General features: G+C 41.6%; 2 protein-coding genes across 7 annotated transcripts in view; one reads left to right on the top strand and one right to left on the bottom strand.

Annotated features, from left to right (window-relative positions):
* Positions 1 to 12282, bottom strand: part of trip12 (thyroid hormone receptor interactor 12) — a 44643-nt gene extending 32361 nt beyond the window's left edge. For 2 of the 6 annotated variants that reach the window (XM_076988787.1, XM_076988793.1), the window contains exons 1-5: positions 12148 to 12282; positions 9343 to 9372; positions 5795 to 5938; positions 5323 to 5448; positions 3791 to 4695 (exon numbers count right to left, since the gene is read on the bottom strand). In XM_076988787.1, coding sequence (XP_076844902.1) covers positions 3791 to 4695; positions 5323 to 5448; positions 5795 to 5892 — 1129 coding nt within the window. In that variant the 5' untranslated portion in view covers positions 5893 to 5938; positions 9343 to 9372; positions 12148 to 12282. Of the gene's footprint in view, positions 1 to 3790; positions 4696 to 5322; positions 5449 to 5794; positions 5939 to 9342; positions 9373 to 11324; positions 11822 to 11865; positions 11958 to 12147 lie in introns of those variants that run through there. The other 4 variants (XM_076988788.1, XM_076988791.1, XM_076988792.1 and 1 more) reach the window with 4 other exon arrangements.
* Positions 12283 to 12562: 280 nt separating this feature from the next.
* On the top strand, positions 12563 to 17603 carry fbxo36a (F-box protein 36a). The gene is made up of 4 exons (XM_076988800.1): positions 12563 to 12767; positions 14809 to 14917; positions 15142 to 15314; positions 15902 to 17603. The coding sequence occupies exons 1-4, from the start codon at positions 12672 to 12674 to the stop codon at positions 16097 to 16099; spliced, it is 576 nt and encodes a 191-aa protein (XP_076844915.1). The 5' UTR covers positions 12563 to 12671; the 3' UTR covers positions 16100 to 17603.
* Positions 17604 to 21116: the final 3513 nt, after the last annotated feature.

The raw sequence follows: 21116 nt of genomic DNA, 5'->3' as shown, positions 1-21116 counted from the left end.
ACTTTGGGTTATTTGTCAGGTGCAGGATTCAAAAAGTTCTAAGTAATAAAAACTCATCAAAAGATACCATAAAAAATGCATTCAATTACTGTAGAACAACCAACAGTCCACAAGTGCAAAATGTGTAATATTGCTGCTGAAAATTGCCAGACTAGGACAGACACAAACATAGGAGCGTAACCCTATTTTGGTACTTGTGAAAAGCCAAACTTTTTGAAGGCAATCGAGTCACACAGTTGTGTTGACATCCAGTCTCAACACATTAACTAGCGCATCCACCCGCTTGCGGTTTTTCTGCATATTAACTAACCAGCAGCTATTTGATCACTGGTGAAGATGGTCCATTACAGTTCTCCTTCCCGGTGCTACCTAGCCGGGATGGTGCTTCTCTTTCGGCGGAGCTACTCCGAGGCTAGCTTGCCAAGGTACTGACAGTTAGCCCTCTTGTGTGAGCTGTGAGATTTGTGGGTGTTTTCCTCTGGAGAACTACTCCATATATTTTATCACCTGCTTCCACTACAAGACATGTAACCTTTCTCGTAGTCATATTTTAAAAATCCCATACAGGACTCGCTGTTTTCTCCCAACTTTTGTTGTCGTAATTTTGCAAGCTAGCATGCCAAGCAGGAGCTCTAAACAAGAGACATGACGAACCATGAGGTGCCGTATGCTTCTGCCAGCCAATATAAAACTTCTAGTGAGAAAAAAAAAAATAATCGATTTCATATCAGTCCACAAGACTTATAAATAAATTGAGAAACACTTTTTTACACATTTTAGTTTGTTTTCTAAACATGTAATATAGTTAGTTAGTTAACGGTTTTTTCTTTTAATTATCGTTATTTATTTCAGTTAACGAAAATGCTTTTACAATATCAGTTTTCGTTTGTTTTCATTAACGATTATAACCTTGAAGCACACAGACAGACAAGTACAGTGACAGATTTTTTTTTAAATCACTGAAAAAAAATGAAGACAAAATGTTACCCTTTACAGCATTTATTAAATAACATTATATAGCTAGCTAGGATAGTAACTCACCCAGCAAGCCTGTAATGCTAAGTTATTGCCTGATCATCAGGAGACTGTGTCCCTATTTTGACATGGCTCTGTACATCGTAGAATTGTCGAAAGGCAACGGCTTGCACGCAACATGCTGGATTCTCAAATAACTTCCAAACACAGCAAACAGGTCTAAGGGGCCAATGGTGGGGGAAAATGTTATGTTGCACAGTGCATATGCAAAGACAGGGTTAGGGTTAGCGTGTGTGTTTCAGGCAGGTATGAATTTTAAGTGCGTTTTAAGAGACAGACCTACAAACATGTATGAACTCATGTACACACACATGCAGAGCAACATAAAGGGGGAGGGAAAACTAGAAATACTTAAAAGAATGCACATATTTACACTGTCCAACTACACCAATACTTCCTGGCCACACCCAGGGGAGGGGGTGGGTTGAGAGAGATTCCCCTGATGACCTGGTGAATCATCCCACAGCCATATCCAGCTCTGAGCTTGGTAGCCTGCCCCCCACCCCCTGCAAGCTGAACCCCTATTCTGGGCAGAGAACTGTCCTACTCTCTGGCACCATACCATCTCTGCTATCAAAAAAAAAAAAAAAAAAAAAAAAAACCCAGTCCAGTCCAACTTGGCCCACTACAGACCAATTCTGACCGAATAATGCACAAACCCAGAGGAGTCCAGACACAGAATGAAAGCAGAGGGCATTACGCATTTGGTTCCCATTCCAACACCTGATCAGCCATCTGTCCCACAAAAATAAAGCAGCACGCTGCATATGCCTTGGAAAGTTTGACACCCCACTGCAGTCATGCCCAAAGCTCTCACTTATAGGTTTGCAGTCCAACACCACTGTTGGTTCAATTTCCTATAATGTTTATTCATGCCTATGTTCTGACCTACCTCTGAGATTTCAGAGTTTCCCAATTTCAGCTGTCCTCACCTGCCTGGATATGTAACAATAGTAAAATGCTGTGCTACCTTTGCAGACATCCAGCGAGAGTACCAACTCGTAAGCTACCGTAACAGCAGCAGACAGAAAGTATTTTTAACCCAGCATGCTGGCACCAAGCTGGGCTGAAATTCGAGCCAGTTCCCCTGTCCCGACGAGTGCCCACCACCAGGACCAAGTCACAGACAGGAATGGATGAGACCCCATTCAAAACTGTTCATAGGGACGATAGGTGACTTCTACAGAAAGAGAACAGCTCAGGCTCATTTCAACAAACCCCCAAGTCATTAATTACTATTTACATGAAATAACATTTACTGCTTCAAAGGAGGTCTGCTCACTTGCTGATGGGGCGGGTGAATTAGTGAATGACCATTAGTGCACAATGTGCACATCTACACTTACAATACAAGTCTAGTGTGCATGTGTGAAAACTCCTTGCTTTTGCAGACATGTGTAAACACATGACTAGGAGTGTCCAATCCTACATAGACTAGGTGTCCAATCCTACAGTCATGGCCAAAATTTGAGAAGGATACAAATATTCATTTTTACAAAGTCTACTGCTTCAGTTTTTATAATGGCAATTTGCATATACTCCAGAATGTTATAAAGAGTGATCAGCTTAACAGCAATTACTTGCAAAGTCAATATTTGCCTAGAAAATTAACTTTATCGCCCAAAACACATTTCAACTTCATTGCAGCCCTGCCTTAATAGGACCAGCTAACATCGTTTCAGTGATTGCTCCATTAACACAGGTGTGGGTGTTGGACAGAGGACAGGGCTGGAGATCAATCTGTCATGATTAAGTAAGAATGACACCACTGGACACTTTAAAAGGAGGCTGGTGCTTGGCATCATTGTTTCTCTTCTGTTAACCATGGTTATCTCTAAAGAAACACGTGCAGTCATCATTGCACTGCACAAACATGGCCTAACAGGGAAGAGTATCGCAGCTAGAAAGATTGCACCTCAGTCAACAATCTATCGCATCAAAAACTTCAAGGAGAGAGGTTCCATTGTTTCCAAAACAGCTCCAGGGCGCCCAAGAAAAACCAACAAGCGCCAGGACCGTCTCTTAAAAATGTTTCAGCTGCGGGATCGGGCTACCAGCAGTGCAGAGCTTGCTCAGGAATGGCAGCAGGCAGGTGTGAGTGCATCTGCATGCACTGTGAGGCGGAGACTCTGAGCAAGGCCTGGTCTCGAGGGCAGCAAAGAAGCCACTTCTCTCCTGACTGCTATCAGTCAGGATTTGGTCCAGAAGTTGATTGAGAGCATGCCACGGAGAATTGCAGAGGTCCTGAAGATGGGTCAACACTGCAAATATTGACTTGCTGCATTAACTCATTCTAACTGTCAATAAAAGCTTGTTACTCATAATATGATTGCAATTATATTTCTGTATGTGATAAAAACATCTGACAAACACACATAAAAATCAGAGGGCAGCAGATCATGTGAAAATATATTTGTGTCATTCTCAACTTTTGGCCATGACTGTACATAAGTCTCCAGAGCTATAACAGTACACCTCTCCTTATCTTACATGCAAATAAAGTTTTTCTGCCATACAATAACTGCCTACATAAATAGAAACTTGCCGACTTAGCAGTTATGCTTCAGTCCTCATCTCTTGCAGTCAAAAAAGACAGCTTCTCCTACTGCTACCCTATATGCAGCATCACTCAACAAAGTAGCAAATGTGAAAGCAAAGGATATCAAATGTAATCAAAATTGAAAGCAAACCACAGATCCAAAGGGATATGCTTTGTGCCTGCTACCTCAAACTCCTCTCTGTGTATGTGACTCACTTGCAAGTTTGGCTTGTAGTCCCGACGGTCCGGGTTTAGATGAGCTCTCCGGCTTGGAAGATCCGGGCAAAGACAATCTGGGCTTTGGCAGGTTTACTTTGGGGTTGAAGCGGGAGGCCCACTCAAATTTAGAGGAACCACTGGCTTTGGCCTGCTCCTTATCACGGCTGCTCCTACGTGGGGAGGGCGAGGAGGCAGAGCGGGAGCGACGGGCCTTACTCTGGTCCTTACCCTGCTTCAGCCGAGCTCCCTGTGGGGGGGCACAGCTGTTCACGCCTGCAGCTGTTGAAGATGATGAGGAAGAAGAGGAGGAGGAGGAAGCTGAGGAAGAGGAGGAGTCAGTCACGGTGCCACACCCAGCTTTGGCTGACGCAGCCGATTTGGACGCCAGCTTGGTGGGTTTGGCTGGCCTCCCGCCCTCGCTGCGGGGGGGCAGAGGGCCTGCCGCGCTGGTGGAACTAGGGTGGGATGAGGAAGAGGAGGAGGATGAGGACGAAGAGGTATCTGCCTTCTTGCGTTTGTGGGAAGAGGTGGCAGAGACCCCACTGGGGCCGGGGCAGGGGCTGCTCTTCCTGTTTAGGACCCTGCTTGGAGGTGCAGGGGGATCAGCTGCTAATCGTCTCTTTTTGGATTTGGCGCTATGTGGATTCCTGGGCTCGGGGGTTCCAGGCACAGGTGTTTCAGAAGTGCTGGCACTCTCCAGGAGATGGGGGCCGGGTAGGGCTTTGGGCCGCTTGGCCGGGCTCGGTGAGTAGGTATTGTTGTGCTCGGGGGCGGAGCTGCGTTTGAGTGCGCGGCTGCTGCTGCCTTCACGCTGCTCCTGCTGACCTGAACTCCCTGCTGCCTCTGAGATCAGAGCTGAATCTGACGCCGAGTGGGTTCCCACAGATAGAGAGAGACAGCTTCTTCACACCACCCAGACAGAAATAGAGAAACAGACCGAGAGAGAGAAAAGGGCAGAGGGGGTTAAACCATACCCATATAAGAATGAAAACATCAGAAAAATGCAGAGCAGAAAGAATAGGTGGAAGAAAAAAAAAGAGCAGGAAAAATATTACAACATACATTAATATAGAAAGAGAGCCACACATATACAATTTCCCCCCAGATACAGCTGGAGTTTCATTATTGTCAGTTTAAGATTACAATGTACAGGATTCAGGTCTAAAGCAAATACCAGTTGATCGGCCAATAATCGTACCGCCGCCCTTCTTTAATTACTTAAAAACTTATAAAATCTCCAAATGGTGAACCCAACCTTTTATATGGTGTTGGTAGTGGGACCAAACCAGTACACAACTGTTAACTTTCAAACACACTCCACCAAACCACTGGAGTCATACACATTCCAACAGACATGCTGAATAAGAAGGGCCAAGCTTGTGGAATGCTCATCACACCTACATACTGACATACAAGTTCAGGGTAATTGTAACACTCTGTCCATATTCTAAAGTGCCCTCTTACACACACACACACACACACACACCCACCCCCACCCACCCACCCCAAGCCTAGCAGGAGAGTAGTACCTTCGGGAGGTGTGACCACGGGCAGAACCAGCAGCTGAGCTGGGCGGGGCTTTGGAAGCTTTAGTATATGATCTTCTACTTTCAGGAGGGGAATTTGCTTTTTTTTTGGCTTGCTCTGACTGCAACCTGAAGAGGTTGGAAATTAAAGAGCGAACATGTGTGGGATGGGAAATATAACAGCAACACCTTATTTTCACTTCCACTTATACCCTCAGTAATACCAACCTACCAGCCTTATTAACAGCTACAACAGAACTATAATAAAACTACAAGAAAAACATTGTTTTCTTTTCTGTGTTTTTTTTTACCAGGCAAAGAGATGTCTGAAAAACACATTATGTATTACTAGAAGTGTTGAGCATATTTAAATATCCATGAAAGTAAAAGGAAAAAAGAAAAAACCTTACTACCTTGCAAATTTGCGCACACACAGAAAGTACTCTATTGTAGAATATGTTGTGAATACACTGACCTTCCTGTGAGTATATGGTCTAGTGGCTGGGCCGCAGCTGTGTTCCTCTGTGAACGGCGCAGTGACCCCCCTGGATTGGAATTAGGCCGGTTGGACATTGGCACCTCTCTCCTGAAGGGACATACCCTTTCTAGACACCATTCACTAAGGGAGAGACAGAAAGGCAGAAAGAGGGTGAGACAGCATGAGCATGTTTTGAGTCAACAAATCAGCCATATTCGTGTGTAATTCATGTTCTTGTGACTGAGTAAGGACTTAATTTTATTCTGCTAATTAGTGCTAGGCAATAAAATGATCTTGAAACACGATCACAATTGCTGGATCAACACATTTACTCAATAAGAAAAGATGCTACAAACTGTCTTAAAGCAGAAATGAATGTGACAGCAATTACAAATTACATGCCCACCTATTTCCTACAGCAAAGCACTGTGTGAGCTACTAGCACTGAAGAAAGCTCTGAAAACTGGGGGGAAACTGAGAGGAACCAGCAGGTGGCATGAAAGTGAAAGCGAAATTGAACACAATATCCCCTAAAACCCAAGGAAATACTAGACACAGATACCATGACATCAGTTATATAGACGTTGTTTGGAAATCTAAAACAATGAAGCAGATTGAAACGGTCTGCAAAGTGCTGCTGTTCACAACTATTCTTTTCCATCACCTGAAAAGGCCTCATCCTCATCCCATTCTACTTTTAAAGCATTTTATAAATGTAAAATGTCTAGGCCTAGATAATATTACTATATTTGATAAAATAAAGCATCATGAAGGCAAACAAAGCATTTATGCATAGTTTCGTTATTATACTTTTGCAAATAATTTAAAATTTGCCATTTTGCCCAACCCTAATTCACATAGCCCATGTCAATCATATGCATCATGGTCTTTCTGCGTTACCAATGAAAATCCTAAAGGGACATATTGGGAACACATTTTTTGTTGTAGGTTGCTCAGATGTTGTTCTGTCTTGTATGCAGACATTTTAAGATGCATATTGCATTAAGATTAGTAGATCCTGTCATTTTACTGCCTCTTAATGTTGTGCACCATCATATCAGGAATCAACACCTACCGCAAATTTTTGAAGGGTATGCACACAGTGCACACTAGTAAAGACAGCACTAAGTAATGTGTAAACACTGCCTCCACTTCTGCTTAGTGACTAAAGCAGTATGCAGCATTTACTACACTTGCCACTGAAGTGGACAAAATGAATGAATAAATAAATAAGTAAGTTTGGGTCCAAGCTTGTTTGATACATGGATAGGATATAATGGTAGGTTTCTTACCTATTGACTTAGTAAATATGACAATCTTACTAAACAATTACATTAAGGTGTTTAGGATCAACACCTCTTTACATTTTACAGCTTTCTGAATAGCCCTCATTACAGTCACTCCAAACCTTCAAGAAGTCAAGTTCCACAAATTAATGCTCAGAATCACCTGCTCAATCAGGATCACAACAAGGTCTCTCACTGCACATATTGTGTCATGATCACAGATAATGCTGATCACCAGTATGGGGATTGACAAAGAGAGGGGAGTAAATTTGGATTCTCACTTGCTAGCTCAATGAACAATTACAGCTTCTCAAAAAAGAACCCTAGACACTATTTATGCATGAAGACAGCCATTTATAAAGGCATGTAACAACACTTCCCCTGCTTTCTGAAAAGGTGATCTCTGATGGCATTGGTGTCTACTAAATCCTATTTGCTTCACACATATCTAAGTCAGACTTTACCTTAGTACAGCCTTTAGTGACACTAAGGAAAACGCACAAGGTCAAATCTACATCCAACACAATGAGGCCGAATACAATATATTTCACCAGGGAGAGAACATCCTCACCAGGAATGTCACCAATTGCTTTGCTAGAATGTAGAGAACGTAGCAGAAAAGCAACAGAACACCAATGCCAAGGACCACAACTCCTGCAGAGTAGTGAGGTTTGCCAAATGATTCATCAGGTCAGCACTGCCCAACCTCAACACCAGCCAGTGAAGAACCAGAGCAAGAAAGCTCTCAGAGTGCCATAATCCCAACAATAGCATGTTTCAGTGACTTCAATCTGGAAAGCATCTTGGCAAGCTCATGGCACGGACTGAAAGGCCAATCAGCTTCTTTCCACAGCTCATCAGAATCTTGACCTCATGATCTTACTCTCAAGCTCCCATGCAGTTTATTCACACTTTAATTCAAACCAGGAGTCACATACTGCACCTCTATAAATTGCTCAAAGGTTTTGATGGATCTAAAGATCTAAATCTTTATGTAGATCAACTAGTTATCTGAAAGTAAAGCAAATCACCTGCAAAAAAATGAATACCATAAAACTAAAAAGATGGCAATAAAAAGCCTTCAATATTTCTATAAGGTTAGTGGTCTTATCATTTGGGAAGAGATCAATTTGTATAAATTCATTTGGCACATCCTTTTATTCCGACTGACACATATATGCAGTGTATATCTGCTGATTTACCTTAAATCTACCCAGCCAAAGTAATACATTTCAAAAATAGAATTTCAAATGGAATCAAACACCTTTAGTATTAATTTAAGCTACCTTTTTAATTAACAAACACCTTTACCAACTATTTCACAAGACCATGGCAGAGATTATCCCTTTTTGGTGAAAAGGCTTTATGAAGTATGAAGTAGGCCATCAAGTTGAATGTTTACAACAAAAAATATCACATAACTGCAAGTGTTATGAATGGCTTGATCCCATTTAGAAATCCCATCAACAGATTTTTCGTATATTATCAAAAAAAATCAGTAACCATGACCTTTAATTTAGTCATGATAATGCATTACAGGACCACAGAATGGATGTACACATACATACGATTCGATTTTCTTAACAATAAATATTTGAAACATTCTATCCTACACAGCACAATTTTACCACTAATAAACACATTTGTAAAATTTAACTGTCATGATCATTGCACACCTTGCAAACCTGGTTTTCACTCATTTATTCTTTCATATATTGACAAAGACGACATAACCTTCTCTTACATGCATGTAAATGCAGGATGAAATGAACAATATAAACACACAAAGCAAGAGACACTGCTAAGAGCTGAGCATACAACCTACCAATCCCAGTTACATAAGAGGCGAGTCAAACATAGATGTGCATATTAAATATTGTCAAAAAAGGTTAAGCAAGTTCATGAACGGCCTCACACATTGTTATTTCGGTATATTTTCTTATATTCACAAAGGCATATCGAAAAAACACTTTGGACTTTTTAAATTCACCATCACATATTGAGGAACAAAATCCCTGGGTTACAAAAAGATACCTTGTGTGGAGGAGAGAGCAAATTTCTGGACCAGCTGTTTTTTATATTAATTTTTATATTATACATGTATTTTTAATGAAATTCAGTTATTTTTCCTGGTTCAAACTTTACTCACAGCACTGTTATCATGTATGGTCTGTGGCATAACACCCACTGCCCCATTAGAGATCTGCCCACCACCCCCCTGAGTGCCTGGAAAGGAAGAAGAGTGTCATGGGAACTTACCAGCCGTGTGCAAATGCCCCAACCGGCAGCCTATGATGAAAATTGATGGTGGTGATGAAGCAATGGGCAAGGAAGAAGAAGAATAAGTGAAAACACCTTCAGTTGATCATACATTGTAATTCAATAAGATACTCATTAGTGATATTGGTTTAAACAAAAACTTCAGAAATAAGCTTAATTACACAAATCACTGGTGTGGCAGCCATTGTGCTTTTGCAGTAAGCCACTATAAACAAATGTAATTCCCTATCTCACAAGAATCTAAATGCTTAAAGGAATGTTGGTGGATTCAAGAAAATCATATTACATACAAAAGTATAAAGGTAGCTAACCCATCAAAAAAGAAAGAAAATACATACTAAAATCAATTAAATGCTTCACAATTTCCTGAAATTTTAGTTTGGCAAATTTGTTTAGTTTAAATCTAGTTTTACACACATATGGTTCAGCGTCAGGGCTAGGCATGTTACAAGCTGTGAGCCACTAACATGTAAGGATACATTAAGGAAAATTTTAATAAATTACATTTAGGTCAAGTGGCACTTGGAATTTGTACTTACAGTAATCATTGTCAATTGAAAAGACATGCGTTTACGATGACAAACATTTTAAAACCTGGATTCAGATTTTAACTTGGCAAACTTGGGACTTTGGGATTATTTAGAAAACAATCACACACACAAACATTTAAAGTGGATTATATTGGTGTAAACTGTGTGATCTTGTGTGTTGGCTTAAGAAACAATGTTTGACCCTTTTGGTGAAAGAGGATCAAGAATACAAGTGCTAAGATTAGAAAAAGTGAGCTTCATTCAAATGATCATGGGCTAAAAAAATCATCTCATCAAACCCTCCAGATAAGCAAATGTGGCATTATAGAATTTGAGACAACAAAAAAAGTGAGGTAACTGACAATACAACTAGCAAGCTACTCCGGTGGTGCAGTAGTCGTATAAAACGTCGAAGCCATATATTTAGAGAAATTACAATAGAGATTAAGTAAATGAAGTTAAATTAAGTAACAAACGAAAGCCAGAAATCGATTAATTTAAAAATTCTATTGATGTAATTTCTGAATATTTTATCACGGAAGTAATATAAACTTGTACCTACGTACACTGAAAATACGACATAATTATCAAGGCCATTTCGGGCCTGGACGATTATTTTAGGCTTTGTTTTTTTGAACTAGTTTTTAATTCGATGTATTTATAACCAACAATTTAACGATAACGCTATCGGTTTGCGAAACGATCCTAAATACACTGACTGCAATGTTTACCTTGACATATCTTTATTTTCTTACTCAAGAGGCCCACTCTCTGACGTATTAAGCTAGTTAGCATGCCAGTACCGCTAGTCTGTTTTTTACACTTGAATAAACTCATTAAATACGTAATATTAAATATGTAAATAAATGTGACGCTTTGTTTCCTGAACAGTAAAAAAGCTACACTGGGAACAGAAAACACAAGACAAACAACAAACTTAAACGAGACACAGATGCATAGCTAGCTAGTTAGCAGACTAGCCTGGGAGTCATAATTGTCAATTGTTGGGGAAGCAGAGCTAATTTAGACAAATATTCCAAGTATAAACGCCAAAGGCCTTTCGCAAAAAAACACCTCTCAAAACGCAGTTGTATTGTATAGGATTTGTGCATTTTTTGATGATTAGCAGTACTATAGCTAGCCACATTCTATTATAGCAAACTTGTTGGCTAGCTAACGTAAACTGTCTAGCTATAAGGGTACATTCAGTTAGCTAGCTAGCTAACCTAGCTTGTTATCTTTCCTTTTCACAGCAGAATTTCTTGCGGCCTTATAATTTAGGCTAACCTACATTAAATGCTAATTTGGTCATCAATCAACGGTACAGTAGAGCCATTTTTACAAATATAATCGTATAACATCTAACCACACATCACAACACTGGTAATACTTAGTAATCCATTGTTGCAAATAGCGTGAAAATAAACATACCGTTCTTGAAGAGGTCGGCCAACAGCATGTGGTTTAAACAGGATAACCTAATATTACAGAGATACTTGTCGACGTGTATGCGAGCTAGATCAAGTCAAAATGACTGGCTAGCTAAGTAAACAGACGGGTTTTAATGCGATCACAATTTTAGTGGGCAAGCTATCTAGCTAACTAGCAATACAGTTAGCTATGACAAAGTTGGCGTTGATGATTGTTAAAATACTTCGACTTCTGTCAGACAAGACAACCAATTATGATTTATATTAAGACGATCAACGTTTGTTATTTTATTACTACAGATTAAATAAAATTTCATCCCATCAACCAAGCTAAGACTACGGAACACACTGAGTAGCGGTAGCTAGCTGTATGTGACCTTATTAGCTAGCCGTGGTGTCGCTAGACGTTCACGAGGAACCACACTGGCTAACTGCTAACCGAGCTAGCGGGTTAGCCACAGAGGCAGCTAGCTTTCCTGACAAACTAACATTACTTATGTGCGACATGTTTGTTCTACTTTTGGGAAGAGTGTGTAATTCACCTCGAAATCTTACCAACGTTGTCAAGAAATGATTCAAGTAGTTTATTGTGTCTACCACCAAAGAAATCGAAATGGCCTCTGAACCTTCTTCACTGCTTGCATCACAGACACAAAAAAAGGAAAGCAGGAACAGGATTCGAGAGATGACAATTGGAAACCATATTTTTTTCCCGCAAACCGGTCCCTGTTTATCGTCATAATAATCGGCAACTAATACATATAGCGAAACTTTAAACCACAGCCAAAGACGGTACTAAATCCGCCGTTGAACTTAGTTATTACCTATTTGTTCCAGTGTAGTTGTAGTTGCTGTTACACAGTGCAGCAGCTCCACTACCTCAGCTAGCTAGCTACCTTCATCAGCTGAGAGACCTGCATCTGCAAAGTAGCTGCGCTCCAGCCCGCTCCATCCTTCCGCTAGGAACTACTTTAGTATAAAATAATACTGTGTGTACGTCTAGACGAGGTGAGAATGAATATAAAACATACGTCACGCGTAGAAATTGTTCAAATGCCAATCTGTATATCATGTATAAATGTAACATTTTATTTATCTTTTGTTTATACAAATCTGTTGTCAAATATCATTCCGCTGGGTCGTGACCCTATAATCTTAAAAAAATCATGACAAATGTTTTGCTATATTGACCTAAATATAGTCTTATTACAAATTGTCACTATGATACGTTTATAAACGTTTGGGATTGTACCGAACAGAATAATATAAACATTCAGAGAAATATTATTTAAAGTAAATTATTAGGCGAAAGGCTCTAGTTGTCATGGTAACCACCTAGCGTCCAAATATGGCGTCTTTGCTGAAAGAAGTATTGTTTGAAACAAATGGCCAAGGCCAGTCCCCTTCAAAAGATTTTTTTCAACTTGTTATAACAAAATCTGAGGTATCATAACTGTATTGAGAATCTGTTCATTTAAAATGTTTTGTCTCTATTGCAAATATCTCTGCCATGTTCGAGTTTTGCATAGGCCTATTGATAATAGCTAGCTAGGTAACTTAGCTAAACCATGTAACTAGCATTGTAGTGGCACAGACTGACATAAACTGTAACTGACATAAAGCCTCACTGTCTAAGCTATCTATCTGCTTTGAAGTATTAAATATGATCACACAACCATGAAGAAGAAGGCATATAGCAAGCTGTATGAGAAGTTGGACACTAAGGAAGGGGAAAAGGATCTGTACAGATTGGCCAGACAGAGAAACCGTGATGGGCAGGATGTGCAGCTGGTTAGGATGATAAAGAATAAAAGTGGTAGTGTGTTGTCTGGTGAGGAAAGTGTCTTGGGAAGGTGGAAGGAGTATTTTGAGGAACTGTTGAATCAAGAGAATGAAAGGGAAAGAAGGTTAGAAGAGGTAGTGGTTGTGAATCAGGAAGTGCCCCAGGTGAGCAAGGAGGAAGTAAGGGCTGCAATTCAGAGAATGAAGTGTGGTAAGGCAGTTGGACCGGATGATATTCCAGTGGAGGCATGGAAATGTTTGGGAGAGACAGCAGTGGAGTTTGACTGGGTTATTTAACAGAATCTTGGTAGGTCAGAAGATGCCTGAGGAGTGGAAACGAAGCATAATGGTGCCGATTTTCAAGAATAAGGGCGACGTGCAGGGCTGTAGTAATTACAGGGGAATAAAGTTGATCAGTCACAGCCTGAAACTCTGGGAAAGAGTAGTGGAAGCTAGGCTTAGAGGAGAGGTAGAGATCTGTGAGGAGCAGTATGGTTTCATGCCAGCTAAGTGCACCACAGATGCTATGTTTGCTTTGAGAGTGTTAATGGAGAAGTATAGGGAAGGACAGAAGGAGTTACAATGTGTGTTTGTTGACTTAGAGAAAGCTTATGATAGAGTACCGAGACAGGAGCTGTGGTATTGTATGAGGAAGTCAGGAGTAGCAGAAAAGTATGTGAGGGTGGGGCAGGATATGTATGAGAACAGTGTGACAGCAGTGAGATGTGCGATAGGAATGACAGACGAGTTTAAAGTGGGGGTAGGACTACATCAGGCATCAGCCCTGAGTGCCTTCTTGTTCGCAATTGTCATGGACAGACTGACGGACGAGGTTAGGCAGGAGTCCCCTTGGACTATGATGTTTGCTGATGACATTGTGATCTGTAGTGAGAGTAGGGAACAGGTGGAGGTGAGCTTGGAAAGATGGAGATATGCTTTGGAGAGCAGGGGAATGAAAGTGAGCAGGAGTAAAACAGAGTACGTATGTGTGAATGAGAGGGCAGATGGTGGACAGGTCCAGTTACAAGGAGTTGATTTGATGAAGGTTGACGAGTTTACCTACTTAGGGTCGAGGATACAGAGTAATGGAGGAAGTGAAAGAGAGTGCAGGCAGGGTGGGGTGGATGGCATAAAGTGTCTGGGGTGATCTGTGATAGAGGGGTGTTGGCTAGAATGAAAGGAAAGACCTATAGGACAGTAGTGAGACCTGTTATGTTGTATGGACTGGAGACAGTGGCACTGACAAAGCGACAGGTGAGGGAGATGGAGGTGTCTGAGATGAAGATGTTGAGATTCTCATTTGGAGTGACGAGGAAGGATAGGATCAGAAATGAGTTTATTAGAGGATCAGCAAAGTAGCATGTTTTGGAGATAAAGTTAGAGAAGCGACATTGAGATGGTTTGGACATCTACAGACGAGGGAGGAGAGGTATATTGGTAGGAGGGTCTTGAGGGTGGAACTTCCAGGCAAGAGGAGGAGAGGTAGACCTAAGAGGAGGGTTATGGATGCAGTGGTGGAGGATATGAGAGTGGCTGGTGTGTCAGTGGAGGACACTTAGGACAGGGCCAGATGGAGGAGTTTGATCCGCTGTGGCGACCCCTAAACGGGAAATAGCTGATAGAAGAAGAAAGAAAGAAAGACACAACCATATTTTCAAAAACTGAATATTAAATATTGTTTTTTCTATACTGTATGTGAACAGGTGATATGGAGGTGGTGGAAGATTTCACTGAGAGTAGAATATCAGGGGTTGGCTCCTGAAGAGCTGAAACAGTCTCATGATGAGTTTTTAAATGATGCTAGACTTCAGTGTAAGATTTGTAAAATTCTATATCATTCAGTCAACTCTAAAACTGAACAGGAAAAAACACATGAACAAATATACAAATTTAAGCACACTGATTCAAATGTAAAACTTGCATCACTGCAGAAATTTAGCATTCTTATATACTTTCAGAAACAAGCTAAGTAACAAAAAGAAAAGTAAGATATATACAAAGCAATGACCTGTCTAATACCATGTGTGATTCTGTAGACCAGGTAGGCACAGTGTTTGGTTCTAGTATCCTGGAATATAGCCAAGCTCTATGTCAGGGACACTTTGATTACCTGGAGCGCCTGCCTGACCAACTACTGCTTCGCATCCTCTCTTACCTGACTTTCCAGGACATTGGCAACCTCAGCCAGACCTCACTCAGGTTTAAGAAGGTGAGAACCTCATTTAAAGACAAGCCCTAAAACTGAATTATCCCAGAGTTGGCAAGACCAAACCTTATCTATCCTCACTGAATGCTACCTTTAAAATAACAAATATTGTTTATTTTACGAATATTACGAAATCTTTATAATTAATAGCATAACAGTGCTCATCTGCAGTTAAAATAATCACAAATGTATTTTTCTTTGTCTTTGTTTGATGATTACCCATTACTTCAAAGAAATGCTGCATATGTGCTCTGCAGTAACAATTGTAGTCCATTCATCTTGAGTAATTGATCAGCCTTCTTAATTTCACTATATGAATTAGCCTCAGTTAGCTTAGTGTGACCATCTCTCTTTTGATTGGACAGCAAAGATCTAATGCCCTCTCTGAGTTATTTTGATATGAAAAGATAAGACTTCAGATTTGACTAATACTTCAGTTATGTTTAAGACTCAATACTCAGAGACTTAAAATCTGACTCATATTCTAATTCAGAGACTTCTAAACATCTCTTGTACTTTATAAAGTAATGAGTAAGTGTAAATATAAATGGATAAATGGGTGATGAAGGTGCCTTTCTGTTTGTGTTCAGATTTGTGACTCTAAGGATTTGTGGGAGAAGGCAGTACGGAGCTGTAGTGATGACATCACACTGGATATGGAATTGCTGGCCAATACAATTGGCTGGAGGAGAATCTATTTCACCTTCTACCATAAGAAATTTCACAGTGGAAGCATTGCAGAGCCCCTAGAAGACACAAATCAACCCAGTGAAGCCAAAGATACTTAGATACAACTACTAAGACAAGTAATTTTGTCCTGCAATGTTAATGTTATAACGAATTAATTAAATTCCAGGTTTCGATGTATTTGTTTCCAAATACAGTATTTGTGCCAAATGTGTGTTTTAGAAATATATTTCAAATCAACTAAAAGTCTGTGCAAAAAAGGAATCCTCATGTTAGAAACTGCATTATATAGTTTTGAGTGTTCATTGCTCTAATATATTAGTTCATATGGAGCATAAGAACCACTATCTTGAAAGCATTCATTCTTTCTTTACATAACATTGACACAAATTGAAAACTTGTACCAACTCTACCCTCTAGTGGTTAATTTTGCCACTAGTTAGGCTTCAGTAATGTAAAACGTAGAATACAGTATTAGTAACCAGCAGATGGCGCAAACAACAGTTGTTCAGTAGTCTATACGTGAATAGAAGTAATATAAGGGAAAACATTTTCACTAAATTGTGTAACATTTTTGGTTTGTATAAAATAAAATAGTTGTGTAAGGTATTTTCAAATCATCAATCTCAGAGTCAAACACAGGCACCTTTGTATGTCTGTTCTAGCTTTAATTAATGATGAACATCCCCGTGGGCTCTTGGTAATAGAAAATATATAGAACTTAGGCCATGGAAGTGCATGAAAGTTTCAATATGTTACTCTTTCTGTCTCTCTCTCTCTCTCTCTCTCTTTTTCTTTCACCACACACACAAACAAAACACATAATTACATAATCAGAGGTACTGGAAAGTCCACTTCCAGCAAACAAACCAGGCCAGACAGATCTAGAACCCAGACACACTAAGAACCATATGAAAGGGGAAAAGCAGATTAGGTATGAGGTTGAAGATCAATAGAGAGATTTGAACACTACATCATGTGATCTTTTAATATTCATTTGGCTCATCATCTTTTTAGTCAAGCTCATCTACCTCTAGTCTATGTCATTAATGTTCTGTGTTGTTGTTTTAGCATGCTATATCACTGTTAACATCTGCAATCTGCTGAGGGAATATTGAGAAAATCGTAGGACCCTGAATAGGGTGTTTGTACGACTACACGAAAACTGAAAGTAGTTTACTTTAGGAAAACCATGTATGTGTGTGAGTGTGGTTTAGAGGCCCACAGACTTGTTTTATCTGTTCTGCATAATAACTTGATAGAGAATATCTTAAATGCTGTCACTCATACCTCTGTCACATCCATTGAGTCACATCCGTCGTAGTTTAATAATGCAAAATACCAGTTAAACCACCATAACTAATAACAGGCAGGGATTTGGGAATAGTTGCTGTTGGCTAAACACCAAATAATGATCAGTAACATAAAACATTCTAAAGGCAGGAAGATCTGAAGTTAAAGTGAAAATCTTATTGTGATATTGGACTCTAATGACCACTAGGTGGTACTGCACTCTAAGCTCACGTCAAGAATTGTGTTTGCTGAGAGAAGGAGCAGAGGAAATGTTTGATCCCAGTCACAAACAGCAAAATGAATAAACTGCAGGTTGGTAAAGAATTTCTAGTCATACTCTGAGCCAGTTATTTCACTGGCTATCTGATCAGGAAGTGTCACTTTTCAAGACACAACTTAAATTATTTCATTGTGTAAGATCAGTTGTTCTGATGTTTGTGTTTGATGTTATTGATACTCTTATGTAAATATTCATCCACAGTAGTAGCTTTAGTGAGTTTGTCTTTGACAATATAACATTGCTTAAATTTAGAAAAAAGAAGGGCTTGATACAAGCGCAGAACTAACAAGTGTGACGTGTGTTGGTGATCTTGCAGTGTAGTGCAGTACAACCTTTGGCGGGTGACTTGGCACAGGAATCAATTAGATGCACTCCTCTCACCTTATGCCCTCTAACCGGGCTGGCTGAGCTAGTGTTAGCATATTAATCCTACTTGTGCTTGAACAGGAAGTGAGTGATTGGCTGGGAATGCCTCAGTCAGTGACTCAGAGCTAACAGTTAGCTGACTAGCACCACTCATTTGAGAGCAACCATTAGCTGGAAGCTTTGTGAAATTTGACCTCAGATGTGTGTAGGGTTGCCACCTAGGTCTGACAAAAAACAAGGACACTGTCATACTGACACAGGGTGGCGAACGTAAGTTGTCGAGGGGGGGGGGGGGGGTGGCTAACGTAAAATGCTACCGGAGGGGTTTAAAATGGACACAGCGAGAAAAAAAACAGATTAAAGTGTGCAGAAACAGTCTGAATCGTGGTTTGAACTAACCTAGTTTTTTTTGCTGGAACCGAATGTTAAAAAGAAGAAAAACCGGGACAGACCGGGACAGCCCGGGAAAACCGGGACAGTCCCAGGAAAACCGGGACAGGTGGCAACACTAGATGTGTGACTCATTACGGACTACAGTGTGGTTAAAAGCTGGTAGCTGAGTGTAGGCTAGCTGAAATGTTTACCCACAACCTGTGAGTTGTACTATTGAAATGTACTATGTCAAATTAAGCCAAACTAGATTTTAATAAATATTGGGAAATAACTGCAATTTGGCATTCCAAAAAAAAATTGTTGCTGTAACAAATATAATGTATGTGCTATTATAAGTAAATGTGCTGCAGTTTCAATACATTTCAGTAAGCAGGTTTTTGATATCACTGTCAGCAAACTACACATAATCAGTACACATGATTTCTGATCATATAAAAATCATATTCAAAGCACATTTTTAGCTTAAATCTAACTGTCAGTGTACTGAATGTCATTTACCCATAATTTTATTTAATAAGGCATGAAGTGCATTTTTGACAGAATGTGCCCTTGTAGGATAACAATTTTTACATTACAACCAATGTTGATGTACTCAGTTTACTAATCAACTGAAACACAGCTGTATGCACTGTAAAGTAGCATGTACCTCACAAACCAAAGTAAAATAAAAAACATCTCTCAGCTCTGTGAAGAACAAAATGTAATATTTTTTCATATTGTATAATTCAACATGCTGAGTGCAAGTGAGATAAAATACTAAACAGGCACAAATTATCGGTGCTGCCATCGGCGTTCATACTGAGCATCAGTGCTCCAGCAACCTGAACAGCAGTACTCTATATTTGAATCTATTGATCATGTGTGACGGGCGGGGGTGAGCAACTAAAAAGGAAGCGATCACGCCAAGTCTCAGGGAAATAGGATGGTTTAATAGAAAGTGTGCAAACCAAAAACCCGTGCATTGTTCCAGATTAAGGAAATAATAACCAGCAGTCAACTGGTACAAAGACAAGACATATATAGATGAACAAACGACCCTCAGGTGAGACGGATCACGGGTCCCGCCCACCTGAGGGACAAACATCACGTGACCAAAAACAGGACCGCTGCCGCTGTAACCGGGGGCGACCGGCAGGGGGCCCCCCCACAACGTGACAGACCCCCCCACCAAAGCCGCACTCCCCTCCGGATGTGCGGCTTACAGCGGCAGCACACAAAACACAACAAAGGGGTGGGAGGGCGAGGACAAGACAGGGACCCGTTCCCTGCCGTCCTAGAGCTAAAACACAAAACACATATAGGCAGGGGCACAGGACGCAGACAAGGCAGGGACCTGTTCCCTGCAGTCCTGGAGCTGAAACACAAAAGGACACATAAGTTAGCTCGCCTCCTGGGCGGGACCCTGGACCGACTGGGCCGTCAACATGACAACCACGCCCCGGTCGGTCACAGGGCCCTCACGCACTAACCGGCCTTAGGCCGCTTAAGCCCCACCGCTGTGTGCGGACCGGGAGCACACGGCCCAACACACGTCACAGGTGTGGATGTGTGCAGGCCGCCACACTGGGGTGCGGCCACGGCTTCTTCCGACCACCTCCCGAACCTACCTCTTCGCTCTGAGCTGACCCCTGCCCTTTTCGCTAGGGGTCACCACAGACTCCTGGGGAGTGAACCCCTCCCGGGGCCCCTCATCTCAAGGTGGACTCCTCCACCCAACCCAGGAGCACCAGAGACCAGGGCCCTGGCAATGCGCATCAGGGACACGCTGGTCACCCTGAGCTCGAAGGGAAGGGTCTCCTCCTGGAGACCCCACTAGGTCCGGGAGTACCGCAGTCCACCACCAGGAGCAACCTGCAACACATCACACACACACGCACACAGACGACACACAACACATAACGCGCCCTGCCCTGACCTTTGGTCCCCCTTTTCCCAGGGGGGAGGGGACCTCCTCTTGGCATGAGGAGACACCCTGCCCATACACCCCAGGCTTCCTCTGCCTACATAAAAGGGTACAGGGGCTCCTCCCTGCTCAGAGGTCCCTCCCAAAGGTCAGGTCTCCTGATGGAGTTGCGCCTTCTGAGCCACATGCCGTGGCTCAGGAACCCCATAGCTCCCCCCCAAAAACATATTTAGGGGGGGCCCCACCGGGGAATCACAAAGCAAAAAACACAAACACAACATATAACACTAACGCACCTGAGATGCCCTGGGACCTCAAATGGACCCCTCCCCACACACAGTGAAGAGGGGCGCAAGAGAGGAATTACACAAAACAAAATCACGCTACACGCTAGGACAAAACGAACACGCAAAGACAGAAAACACAAACAAACGGACAGGACCCACTGACGCGCGCGCTCTGTGGAGCATGACACGCCTACTCCAGCTCTCTCTTTCTCACCATGTTCACCATGGGATTCACAGATCTTTAGAGAGAGAGAGCCATGCGCGAGCGGCTTGCGCGTCACGCCCACAGCGACGCGTCTCTCTGGCTCGCAGTTGCTCACCCCCGTCACCACGGGATATCGGGTGAGCGAGGCGAAAGGAGCAGAGAGACTCTCACGTCTGACACGTTCCAGCGCGCAGCACGCATCGGTGGACCCGTCCACACACACACACGAACACCACCAGCGAGACACACACAACAGCACACTCACACACTCGCTCAAGTCCGCGTCGTTATTCATACAAAACAAAACAACGTACACACACATACACACATACACAGACGATAACGAACAACGGACTAGCGTACTGTGAGGTACCGGTGGTCTCGCTGGGTG

This window comes from Brachyhypopomus gauderio, chromosome 2 (assembly GCF_052324685.1).
Source record: "Brachyhypopomus gauderio isolate BG-103 chromosome 2, BGAUD_0.2, whole genome shotgun sequence".
Taxonomy (NCBI): domain Eukaryota; kingdom Metazoa; phylum Chordata; class Actinopteri; order Gymnotiformes; family Hypopomidae; genus Brachyhypopomus; species Brachyhypopomus gauderio.
The sequence above is the reverse complement of the archived record's forward strand: the minus strand, read 5'-3'. Positions and strand labels throughout refer to the sequence as shown.